Genomic DNA, 12,955 nt, shown 5'->3' with positions numbered 1-12,955 from the left:
CAAAACCCAAGGACAGTGCCCACCAAACCCTTCCAGTATTTTCTGTTGGTCATGGGAGAACTGTGTGCCAAGTTTGGTTCAATTCCATCGTTGGTGGAGTTCAGAATGCTCTTTGATTGTAGGTGAACTATAAATCCTTATATTCAGGTTGGTTATACTTGAGTATAAGTGGTTCTCAACCTTCCTAATGCCATGACCCCTTAATACAGCCCCTCATGTTGTGGTGCCCCCCAACCAGAACATTGTTTTTGTTGCGACTTCATAACAGTCATTTTCCTACTGTTATAAATCATAATGTAAATATCTGATATGCAAGATGTATTTTCATTCACTGGACCAAACTGGGCACAAATACCCAATGCACCCACATGTAAATGCTAGTGGGGTTGGGGGAGGATTGATTTTGTCATTTGGGAGTTGTAGTTGCTGGGATTTATACCTCACCTACAATCAAAGAGCATTCTGAACTCTACCAGCGATGGATTTGAACCTAATTTGCCACACTGAACGCCCATGACCAACGGAAAACACTGGAAGTGTTTGGTGGGCATTGACCTTGAGTTTTGGGAGTTGTAGTTCAGAGAGCCCTTTGGACTCAAACAATGATTGATCTGGACCAACTTGGCATGAATTCTCAATATGCCCAAATGTAAACACTAGTGGTGTCTGGGGAAAATAGACCTTGACATTCGGGAGTTGTAGTTGCTGGGATTTATAGTTCACCTACAATCACAGAGCATTCTGAACCCAACCGACAATAGAATTGGACCAAATTTGGCACACAGTTGTCCCATGACCAACAGAAAATACTGGAAGGATTTGGTGGGCATTGACCTTGAGCTTTGGGAGTTGTAGTTCAGAGAGCCCTTTGGACTCAAACAATGATTGATCTGTACCAACTTGGCATGAATTCTCAATACGCCCAAATGTAAACACTAGTGGTGTCTGGGGAAAATAGACCTTGACATTCGGGAGTTGTAGTTGCTGGGATTTATAGTTCACCTACAATCACAGAGCATTCTGAATCCCACCGACAATAGAATTGGACCAAACTTGGCACACAGTTGTCCCATGACCAACAGAAAATACTGGAAGGTTTTGGTGGGCAGTGCCCTTTGGTTTTGGAGTTGTAGTTCACCTATATCCAGAGAGCACAGTGGACTCAAACAATGATGGACCTGGACCAAAATCTACACGAATACTCAGTGTGCCCAAATGTGAACACGGGTGGAGTTTGGGCGAAATAGAATCTTCTGAACTCCACCAACGATAGAATTGGTTCAGACTTCCCACATGGAATCCCCATGACCATCAGAAAATAGTGATGGTCATGGTGACCCCTCTGACACCCCTTTGCGACCCCCTCAGGTTGAGAAACACTGGCCTATAGACAGTAACTAGGAAGGAGGAAAGTACTTTCTTCTTGCCACCTGTCCATCTTTTCTTCCTCCCTTTCCTTTTGCTTTCTTTCTCCCATGGTTTTGACCTTGTTCCTTCACTTCTCTCTCTTTCCTCCCCGTCTCTGAATCTGTAGGTGTGTTTCTCCCGTCCGGCTGGGACACTGCTTGTGCGACCGGGCCAAAAATGGAACGCAACAGACGCCTTTCCTCTGACGGAGTGACCTTTTGCCTTTCCCTCTAAGACTGCTTTCTCCGATCCTGTCCACTCAAGCCGCGGCCTTTCCTGGTGGCTTTCTCCTCTTCCTTTTCTACTTGGGTCGTCAGTCTCCGTTTCCTCCTCTCCCCCACTTTGAGGGTCCCCCCAGAACCCTTGACTCTCCTTGTGCGCACACCCAACCGCCGCCATGCTTCTCTCACCTTCGAGTTTCGTCCTTCGGGTGCTGAACATCCGGACAGGCTCGGCCCTTTTCTTCTGGCTTTTGGGGCTCGCCTTGCGCTCGCTCCCCCTTTCGGGGCAGAAACCTGAGGACAAATACCCCGTGGTGCCCACCAATTACGGGAAGCTGCGGGGAATCAAGAAAGACCTGAACAACGAGATCCTTGGCCCCGTGGTGCAGTACCTGGGCATCCCTTACGCCACACCGCCCGTGGGGGAGAGGCGCTTCCAGCCCCCCGAGGCGCCCGCTTCGTGGTCCGAGGTGCGCAATGCCACCGCTTTTGCTCCCGTCTGCCCGCAGAACATCCACGGCATGCTGCCCGGGATCATGCTGCCCGTCTGGTTCACGGACAACTTGGAAATCGTCGCCGGCTACGTCCAGAACCAGAGTGAAGATTGCCTCTACCTCAACATTTACGTGCCAATGGAGGACGGTAAGCGGGGGAAAGCACAGGGGTCGGATGGAAGAGGGACGGGTGGGATTGCTTTCTTAACCCCCTTGCTTCCCCTCCTCTGTGCCGTGTCATTGGGCAGCACCCCTTCTTCGTAAGGAAGTCATCCTTTCCTAATTGGAGTGATACCCCCTTCCCCATTTATGTCATGGGTTTCAGTACTAACCTTGGAAGAACGACCCTTTTTGGAAGCGATATCCACTGAGTGTTACCATTTTTTGGATGCAAAATTGGAGATAATTTCCTTTTTTTGGACGAGTGTTCCCCGAAAGTTTCCTTTTTGGACAAGAACTCCCCGAGAGTTATCTTTTTGGCTCAGACCTTCCTGAGAACTAGCTTTTTTTTGGATGAGAAGACCCATAATCCCCCGACCAGCGATATGGAAATTCTCATCCAAAATTGGACTTGTCCCGTATCCTTTTCTACCCGTTTCCCCACCATTCTAATCAGAACAACAACAACAACAACAACAATAATAATAATACTTTATTTGTACCCCGCTACCATCTCCTCAAGGACAGGGAGGGTTAAACTCCTGTGCCGGCAGGACTGAAGACCGACAGGTCGCAGGTTCAAATCCAGGGAGAGGTGGATGAGCTCCCTCTATCAGCTCCAGCTCCTCATGCGGGGACATGAGAGAAGCCTCCCACAAGGATGATAAAAACATCAATTCATCCGGGCGTCCCCTGGGCAACGTCCTTGCAGACGGCCAATTCTCTCACACCAGAAGCGACTTGCAGTTTCTGAAGTCACTCCTGACACGACCAAAAGGACTCGGTGTGGCTTACATGAAGCCGAGCCCACAATACAACAATAAAAACAATAGCAACAGTAATACAAACAATAAATAAACTCATAAACAGAAAATAGCAATAAACATTAACAATAACACAACGACGTTTAAAAACCTATGGCAGGGCCAAATGTACTAATTAAAATTAAAAAAAATAATGCTGGATGTAACCAGGTGATATATAAACAGGATAGAAATTTTGGAGAGGGATAGAGCGTGCAGACAATCCTAGATCACTAAAAAGTGCATTTAGAGACATATTGCTGGGAGTTTCCTTATTCTGGGAAGGCACACTGGAACAACCACGTTTTCAGGCTCCTCCAAAAGACTGCCAGCGCTGGGGCATGTCTGATGTCCCTGGGGAGTGAGTTCCAGAGTCGAGGGGCCACCACCGAGAAGGCCCTGCCCCTCGTCCCCACCAGTCGCGCTTGCGATGGAGGCTGGAGCGCGAGCAGGGCCTCTCCAGATGATCGACGAGATGAAGTTCAACAGTGACAAATGCAAGATACTCCACTTTGGCAGAAAAAATGAAATGCAAAGATACAGAATGGGGGACAATGCCTGGCTCGAGAGCAGTACGTGTGAAAAAGATCTTGGAGTCCTCGTGGACAACAAGTTAAACAAGAGCCAACAATGTGATGTGGCGGCAAAAAAAGCCAATGGGATTTTGGCCTGCATCAATAGGAGCACAGTGTCTAGATCTAAGGAAGTCATGCTCCCCATGCTCTATTCCGCTTTGGTTAGACCACATCTGGAATCACATTGTGTCCAATTCTGGGCACCACAATTCAAGAGAGATATTGACAAGCTGGAATGTGTCCAGAGGAGGGCGACTAAAATGATCAAGGGTCTGGAGAACAAGCCCTACGAGGAGCGGCTTAAGGAGCTGGGCATGTTTAGCCTGAAGAAGAGAAGGCTGAGAGGAGATATGATAGCCATGTATAAATATGTGAGAGGAAGCCACAGGGAGGAGGGAGCAAGCTTGTTTTCTGCTTCCTTGGAGACTAGGACGCGGAACAATGGCTTCAAACTACAAGAGAGGAGATTCCATCTGAACATTAGGAAGAACTTCCTGACTGTGAGAGCCGTTCAGCAGTGGAACTCTCTGCCCCGGAGTGTGGTGGAGGCTCCTTCTTTGGAAGCTTTTAAGCAGAGGCTGGATGGCCATTTGTCAGGGGTGATTTGAATGCAATATTCCTGCTTCTTGGCAGAATGGGGTTGGACTGGATGGCCCATGAGGTTCTCTTCCAACTCTTTGATTCTATGATTCTATGATTCTATGTGTGGGTTCGTACACAGTTATGTGGTCACGCAGGTAGGCGGGTCCCAAACTGTTTAGGGCAGTGGTTCTCAACCTTCCTAACGCCACAACCCCTTAATACGCTTCCTCATGTTATGGTGACCCCCAACCATAAAATTAGTTTCGTTGCTACTTCATAACCCATTTTGCTGCTGTTATGAATAGTAACAGATTGGGGGAGGGTATTGATTTTGTCCTGTGGGAGTTGTAGTTGCTGGGATTTATACTTCACCTACAATCAAAGAGCATTCTGAACTCCACCAACAATGAAACTGAATCAAACTTGGCACACAGAATTCCCATGACTAACAGAAAATACTGAAAGGGTTTGGTGGGTAATGACCTTGAGTTTTGGGAGTTGTAGTTTGCCTACATCCAGAGAGAACTGTAGACTCAAACAATGATGAATCTGGACCAAACTTGGCACAAATTCTCAGTATGCCCAAATGTAAACACTAGTAGAGTTTGGGGAAAATAGACCTTGACATTTGGGAGTTGTAGTTGCTGGGATTTATAGTTCACCTACAATCAAAGAGCATTTGAACCCTACCAAGGATTGAATTGGGCCAAACTTCCCACACAGAACCTCCATGACCAACAGAAAATACTGTGTTTTCTGGTGGTCTTTGGTGACCCCTCTGACACCCCCTCGCAACCCCTCCAGGGGTCCCGACCCCCAGGTTGAGAAACACTGGTTTAGGGCTTTGTAGGTAAGCACCTGCACCTTGAATTGGGACCGGAAAATGAACGGCAGCCAATGGAGAACCTTGAACAGGAGGGTTGACCGCTCCCTGTAAGGAGCACCAGTTAGCAACCTGGTCGCCGCTCGTTGAACCAGTTGAAATTTCCAGGCCGTTTTCAAGGGCAGCCCCACGTAGAGTGCATTACTGTAATGCTCCAAATCCTGTCGTCTTCTGACCACAAATCCCATTGTCTAGAATATCTTAAACCTCGTCAACCCATGATTTTTAAACTTGGGGTGAGCCCTGGTTGTTGGCACACTATGGAATGCAGATGCCCGGAGACGTAGAGTTTTTCCCTTTTGCAAATTTGGAGAAGAAAGGAGAAAACCCCTCTCTCGAGATGGAAATAATATTTGCCTTTACTCCTTCCCTGGTTACTAAACATAAAAGGTTCCTAACACTCAGGACATCTGGCCAGGAAGAATAACACTGTAGGCATACCTGTTATTGGCACATCCTGAAGTGTTTTGTGAACTATTCTGCACATAAATGCACCCAAGTGGTGTCTTACACAGAAATGCGTTTTCTGCGCAAAAACCCATCTTTTTCTTTGCAAAATCTCCCTCTGGTAGTTTCAGAAATACATTTGAGATTGTGTGCAAAGGAAAAGAATTCTAATACAGAGGATAATTTCCTAGAGCATTTCAGCGTCTGCAAATACTGAGGCAAAACAACACTTAAAATTTTTATTTTGCAGCAAGGAGGAAACAATAGAAATGTAATTGTCGAAGGCTTTCATGGCTGGAATCACTAGGTTCTTGTGGGTTTTTTCGGGCTATAGGGCCATGTTCTAGAGGCATTCTCTCCTGACGTTTCGCCTGCATCTATGGCAAGCATCCTCAGAGGTAGTGAGGATGCCTCTACCTCTGATGCCTCACTACCTCTGAGGATGCTTGCCATAGATGCAGGCGAAACGTCAGGAGAAATGCCTCTAGAACATGGCCCTATAGCCCGAAAAAACCCACAAGAACCTAATAGAAATGTAGTTGGGCGAGTGGGTTTCATAACAAAAGGCTCTCCTCATAAATGTATAGCAGAGGAACTTTATTAGCAGCAGCGTGACCCAGAACCAGGAGCCCAAAGTGATAAAAAGAACCAAAAACACACAGACCTATGCCATCTCTTCCTTAGGAGGCTTTTCTTTGTAGCAAAATAATATAGTTGCACTATTTACAAAAACAAGGTTTCCATTACACCAATAAAGTTATTTACACTTCCTTCTTTGCTTCCACGCTGGGCTTCTTTCTCATGCAGATAAACAGCTTTGCTCTCACAGAGACTCTTCTCACACCAAACTTACACAGGAGCTTCACACAGTAACTTTTTACACACAGCAGCCTTTACACTGGAGCTTCACACAGTAACTTTACACACGAGACCTGCAACCTGGAGCTTCTCTCACCCTGAGGTGAACTAACACTGAGGCCTTCTCATACTGAGGCCTTCTCATACTGAGGCCTACCACTCACTGAGGCCTTTCTCCCACTGAGGCCTTCTCATACTGAGGACTCTCTCAGACCGAGGCCTACCTCACACTGAGGCCTACTAAGACTGAGGCCTACCTCACACAGTAGCCTACTAAGACTGAGTCCACTGAAGCCTACTAAGGCTGAGGCCTATCTCACAGTGAAGCCTACTTAGACAGAGGTCTACCTCACACTGAAGCCTACTTAGACAGAGGCCTACCTCACACTGAGGCCTGCTAAGACTGAGGCCTACCTCACACTGAAGCTGATGAGGAGATATTGGAAAAATAGATACTGATTTATCTATAAATTGTATGAACTTTACAAGCACTGAAATATATAGAAAAAACAAGTTCTCTCTGTGTAAGAAAGCCAGTAGGACAGAGAAGGAATGTTGAAAGAGGGAGAAGAGGGTGACCTGTTATCTATACATTCCAGAGAGAGAAAGAGACTGGCACTAAGTAAAAAGTAAGGAGCCTCCTGACAGGTGGAAAGCAGGCCCCTGATGGATGCAAGCTGCTCCTAAGAATACACAGAGACATGCTTTTTGCATGTTGGAAGATAGAATTTGATGCTAAGATGACGCAGTGAATGAGGTCAATGTATGTAGACTTATGTTCTTTGTTTGCTTGCATTTGGAGACTATAAAAGGCAGTCAGCCCCTCTATCATGGCTCTGGATGCTTTTGGGACACAAGTCCACTCCAGGGTCCCAGCTGGAAATAAAATCCGTGCTTTTGAGACCTCCGGACCTCTCCTTGTCTCTTTTCCTGAAACCTTCTCCCTGCCATTTCAAAGCCTACTAAGACTGAGTCCTACCTCACACTGAAGCCTACTAAGGCTGAGGCCTACCTTGCACTGAAGCCTACTTAGACAGAGGTCTACCTCACACTGAGGCTTACTAAGACAGAGGCCTACTAAGACTGAGGCCTACCTCACACTGAAGCCTACTAAGACTTGAGATCTACCTCACACTGAGGCTTACTAAGACAGCCTATTAAGACTGAGGCCTACCTCACACTGAAGCCTACTAAAGCTGAGGGCTGAGGCCTACCTCACACTGAAGCCTACTAAGACTGAGGCCTACCTCACTCTGAAGCCTTCTAAGACTTGAGATCTACCTCACACTGAGGCCTACTAAGACTGAGGCCTACCTCACACTGAAGCCTACTTAGACTGAGGTCTACCTCACACTGAGGCTTACTAAGACAGAGGCCTACCTCACACTGAAGCCTGCTAAGACTGAGGCCTGCCTCACACTGAAGCTTACTGAGGCCTACCTCACACTGAAGCCTACTTAGAATGAGATCTACCTCACACTGAGGCTTACTAAGACAGAGGCCTACTAAGACTGAGGCCTACTTCACACTGAGGCCTCCCTCAGACTGAGCGCTACTAAGCTGCAGGCACACCTGCTAATATTAAACTGCAGCTTTTGCTGAGTCATGGCATCCATTGAACCCTTTCAGTGCTTGACTTGCATTTTTGCAATTTAAAAATGCCTAATTAATTTTTAATATTTCTGAGGATCCTTCCTTTCCTAGCGAAGAGGAGATGCAATCAGCACTCCACACTTGTGGGTTTAACTTTTTCGAAAATCTATAGACAACTTCTGGCAGACGTTTATCACAGAATTGTGCTCAAAGACCTAGAGGTTCCTAAAAAGATCTTATCTCAAGTAAAAAATAAATAGATATGTACCAGCAAACTTGGGCCCTCCAGGTGTTTTGGACTTCAACTCCCACCATTCCTAACAGCCTACCGGCTGTTAGGAATGGTGGGAGTTGAAGTCCAAAACACCTGGAGGGCCAAAGTTTGCTCAGAGCCGCTCTATCCATTCCAGGACCCTGTTTTGAACCCCAAAACTTGGGACCTTATGCATTGCAAATCCAGAGCTTGGAAAAGTTTTGTTATTACGGTAGCGTCCCACTTATCCAACCTTCGCTTATCCGACATTCCGTCTTATCCGACCTTCGCTTATCCGACACCCCCCTTTTCCTCCAGCATTTCCCCTTCAATGAAAGGAGTGCTCCCCAACTCTCTGTCCATATATATATAAATAAAAATATAATTTTCGTTTGTGGGATTCACAAAACTCAAAAACCACTGGACGAATTGACACCAAATTTGGACACAAGACACCCAACAACCCAATGTATGTCCTTCACTCAAAAAAAATTGATTTTGTCATTTGGGAGTTGTAGTAGCTGGGATTTATAGTTCAGTTACATTCTGAACCCCACCAACGATGGAATTGAACCAAACCTGGCACACAGTTCTCCCATAACCAACAGAAAATACTGGAAGGGTTTGGTGGGCAGTGTCCTTTGGTTTTGGAGTTGTAGTTCACCTACATCCAGAGATCACTGTGGACTCAATGATGGATCTGGACCAAACTCTACATGCTCCAACCGACAAGTGTTCTTCCCCCCACCCTGGAAATTATTCCACAGGTATATAAACCCAATTTTCCTAGTTTCCAACAAACCTCACAACCTCTGAGGATGCCCGCCATAGATGTAGGAGACACATCAGGAGAAAATGCTTCTGGAACATGGCCAGACAGCCCAGATTAGCACTGAATTGAGCCCCTGGTAGCGCAGTGGGTTAAACCCCTGTGCCTGCAGGACTGAAGACCAACAGGTCGCAGGTTCGAATCCGGAGAGAGGCAGATGAGCTCCCTCTATCAGCTCCAGCTCCTCATGCGGGGACATGAGAGAAGCCTCCCACAAGGATGATAAAAGACATCAAATCAGCCGGGTGTCCCCTGGGCAACGTCCTTGCAGACGGCCAATTCTCTCTCACACCAAAAGCGACTTGCAGTTTCTCAAGTCACTCCTGACACGACAAAAAAAAAAGAGCACTGAATGGCCTTGCAGTTCCACAGCCTGACTGATTACTGCATCGGGGAATCCTTTGTTGGGAGGTGTTAGGAGGTTTGATGCGAGGTTCTGAAGGAGGCATAAGCCTAAGAAATATTAAAAATGAAAAGCTTTAACCGAAATGTTAGTATAGAGGTTATACAAAGTTCAAAGATTTGGCTTTTTGAAAAGTTGCTATATTAACAAGCTTACATAAGAAATTGGTTTGTGGTTAAGCGCAAAGTGTGGAGGTGAGAGAAGGTACTTCCCATCAAGAGGTTGATGGGAGGGGGACAGGAAGAGTAGGTACTTTTCATGACAAAAATATTCTTGTTTACCTGTGGGTATATAAAAATTTGCAAAAACAGAGGAGGGGGAAGTAGTAATTTGCAAACGTTGGTGCCTGTGTGCACTTAATGTGGCTATGATGAAAATACAACCTTGTTTTTGATCTTTTTGGGGACTGTCTCCTTCCTTACATGCTCCCATGACCTGGACCTTAAGTATTGGAGACCCGATTTAGGGTCTCTAACAGTTCCATTCAGTAAACAATCAGGGCCAGCTAACACCTCCCAAAAAAGATTCCTCCAGGCAGGAAGCAGGCAGGCTTTGAAGCTGCAGGGCCATGAAACACACAACAACCCAGTGATCCCGGCCATGAAAGCCTTCAACAATATGAATACCACTACATACATCTTTCATTCCTAATTTTTTGCCCTAATTGCTCTACCTTCTTCATTTTCCAAATCCAGTGACCAACTCTTCACCCCAGAATTCTTCAATTTCTAAAGGATCCATCCTTTCTTTTCCCCCATGTCTTCCACACCTGACCAGAGAGTTCCACTGCTAAACGGCTCTCACAGTCAAGAAGTTCTTCCTAATGTTCAGATGAGGTTTTTAGGCTTTGGAGGCTTTTAAGCAGAGGCTAGAACTTCCTGACTGTGAGAGCTGTTCAGCAGTGGAACTCTCTGCCCCAGAGTGTGGTGAGGGCTCCTTCTTTAGAGGCTTTGAAACAGAGGCTGGATGGCCATCTGTCGGAGGTGCTTTAAATGCGATATTCCGGTTTCTTGGCAGGGGGTTGGACTGGATGTCCCACCAGTTCTCCTCCAACTCTACAATTATGATTCTATCTGCTTAAGGGCCACCATAAGTCACAAATGACTCAGAAACACAATTTAGCTTGTTGTGTGTTTTCCAGGCTGTCTGGCCATGTTCTAGAAGCATTCTCTCCTGACATTTTGCCTCCATCTCCGGCAGGCATCCTGGGAGGTTTGGCACTGCGTTGCAAACTGCACCCAACGCCTTTTGGAGAACCCCAGAGTTATCTTTCTAACCCCCTTTTGTGTAGCCTGTGCACCAGGGGTGGCTCATCCATTACGCGAAGTAAGCGGTCGCAGAACACTTTTTTTTGCCAGGGGCGCAGAGGCGCCTCTGTAAATGCCCCTCGACCGCCACTTGAGGAGCTCCCCCTCAGCTCACAACAGCCCTAGCAGTCCAGGAGGAGCCTCGGCTTTCTTGCCTCACTGCTGGGTGATCCTCTTCCCAAAGGGGCCGGGCCCTTGAGCCTTGCCTAGCCCCTCTCGTTCCTGCTCCACCTGGCCAGCGGGTGCATGAGCAGAGCCTGCGCTCAATTGTTCTCCGCGTTCGATCCCTTCCTCATGTCTGCCTCCCTTTTCCGATCCCCCAGCGCTCTCCTCTCCCCAATCCGCGGGTGGGCCAAGGGGCGGAGCTGCCGCGCTTGGCCCACTTCGGGTCCGGAGACATGTCTGAAGAACCCAGCGTGCGCATCAAAAGTCGCCTCTTCTCCTGACTTTCTCTTCAGCCATTGGGACCAAGAGAGAGAGAGAGAGAGAGAGCCCCTCCGGCTGGAGGTATCTCCCACCTCCGCTCCCTCCTTTGTTTTTGTGCCTACCTTCAGGAAAGGTGGGTATCTCCACCTCTCTCTCTCTCTCTCTCTCAGTCCCAATGGCTGAGGAGAAAGTCAGGAGAAGAGGTGACTTTTGGTGCACACGCCGGGGTCTTCAGGCACGCCTCCGGACCCAAAGCGGGCCAGGCAAGGGAGCAAGTGCAGCAAGTGTAGTTACTGGGATGTATAGTTCACCTACAATCAAAGAGCATTCTGAACTCCACCAATGATGGAATTGAACCAAATATGGCACACAGAACTCCCACGACAAACAGAATATATATATCAATGATTGGTTGGGGGGGGGGGGGACACACCAAAATACTGTTTGCTTACCGTTGAAAATTACCTAGGGCCGCCTCTGCTGTGCACAACCCCCCAGTTTTATCCCCCTCGTGTTTCCAAGTGACACCCCCTTTTGTGCCAAATCCAGGGTTTGCTAGGAAAGAGCCTTTTGCAAATGTCTGTGGCCATAGTGGTTTTGGGCATTTGGGGCAACGAGACAGGCTGTGCGTGCATCCCTGCAGGTGGGGAAGGATCAGGCTGTCCCCCCTAAAATTGCAGGCGCAAGGGAGGCTGGGAAAAAAGGAGGAGCAACCCTTCCAACCCCCCCCCCCCTTTTTTGTAGGTCTCTTTCCTCCCTCCTTCCTTCCCTCCCTCCATCGCCAGCCCTTTCTCTACCCTGCCATCCTTTTTTTTTTTTTTTGCAGCATTGCTAAGTCAGTTGCCTTGGCAACAGGAAAAAAAACCCAGAGAAGAGAAAATTGCAATTTTTTCTTTGGGGGGGGGGGGGGAGGAAAAAATCAAAAGCAAATCCCAAAACGGTCAGCAGAAAAAAACAAGACAAGGGGGCTGACGACATTGCACTTCTCTCTACCTCCCACCCCACAAAAATAGCATCCCACCCTTGGCTTTTCCCATCCTTGCAAAAGATGCTGTCCAGGGATGCCTCGTTTTCTGTTGGATGGAGAATGAGCCCTTCTGTTTTCCCCCTCTCCATCCATCTTTCCATCCATCCTAGGGAAGTCCTCCTGGGATGGAGGTCGTTCTCCACTGTGGTCATCCTTCTTGGCCAACATGAGACCAAATCTGGACTCATTCGGGCAGGGAAATGAGGACATTTAGAGTTGGGCTTTGTAGTTCCCCCGCCTTCCCCCATCCCTGTTTTTGCCAAGGCAAGCAAGAACGCGTGCAAGTCATGAGGTCAGCTGAGGGATTGCTTCATTTCCAGAACGAAAGAAGCGATGCGTGTCCCTTCGCCGTCCCCGGCCAAACGCCTTCTCCGCTCTTCGGAACGAGATGGGTTGCGTGGACCATTGTTCTGGCCCCGTGACGCACCGGGGAGAACACGTGGAGAGCCCAAAATCCCAAAGGGGAGAGAGAAGAAAAAAGACACAACCAGGAGTGCAGTTACGTCATCTTAACGGTGTGCCTCCTTCAAGCCCTTCCTGGCTTCACAGCAAGCTTCTCCCAGGGTTTGCGTGGCACAAAATGGGGTTGGAAGGTCACACTAGATGATAACGGTAAACGAAGAGCAACACTCAAAAACAGGGGAATTCCAAACAAGAAACAACCAGGGCCAGCTAATCACCTCCCAAC

At 47.7% G+C, this 12,955-nt stretch overlaps 1 protein-coding gene across 2 annotated transcripts in view; it reads left to right on the top strand.

Moving 5' to 3' along the window:
* The window catches only part of NLGN2 (neuroligin 2), a 152,617-nt gene that overhangs the window by 52,812 nt on the left and 86,850 nt on the right, over positions 1-12,955 (top strand). For both annotated transcript variants that reach the window (XM_067469681.1, XM_067469680.1), the window contains exon 2: positions 1,535-2,270. In XM_067469681.1, coding sequence (XP_067325782.1) covers positions 1,805-2,270 — 466 coding nt within the window. In that variant the 5' untranslated portion in view covers positions 1,535-1,804. The remainder of the gene's footprint in view (positions 1-1,534; positions 2,271-12,955) is intronic.

This window comes from Anolis sagrei, chromosome 6 (assembly GCF_037176765.1).
Source record: "Anolis sagrei isolate rAnoSag1 chromosome 6, rAnoSag1.mat, whole genome shotgun sequence".
NCBI classification, from domain to species: domain Eukaryota; kingdom Metazoa; phylum Chordata; class Lepidosauria; order Squamata; family Dactyloidae; genus Anolis; species Anolis sagrei.
Note: the sequence above shows the minus strand (reverse complement) of the source record. Positions and strands in the feature narration are given on the sequence as shown.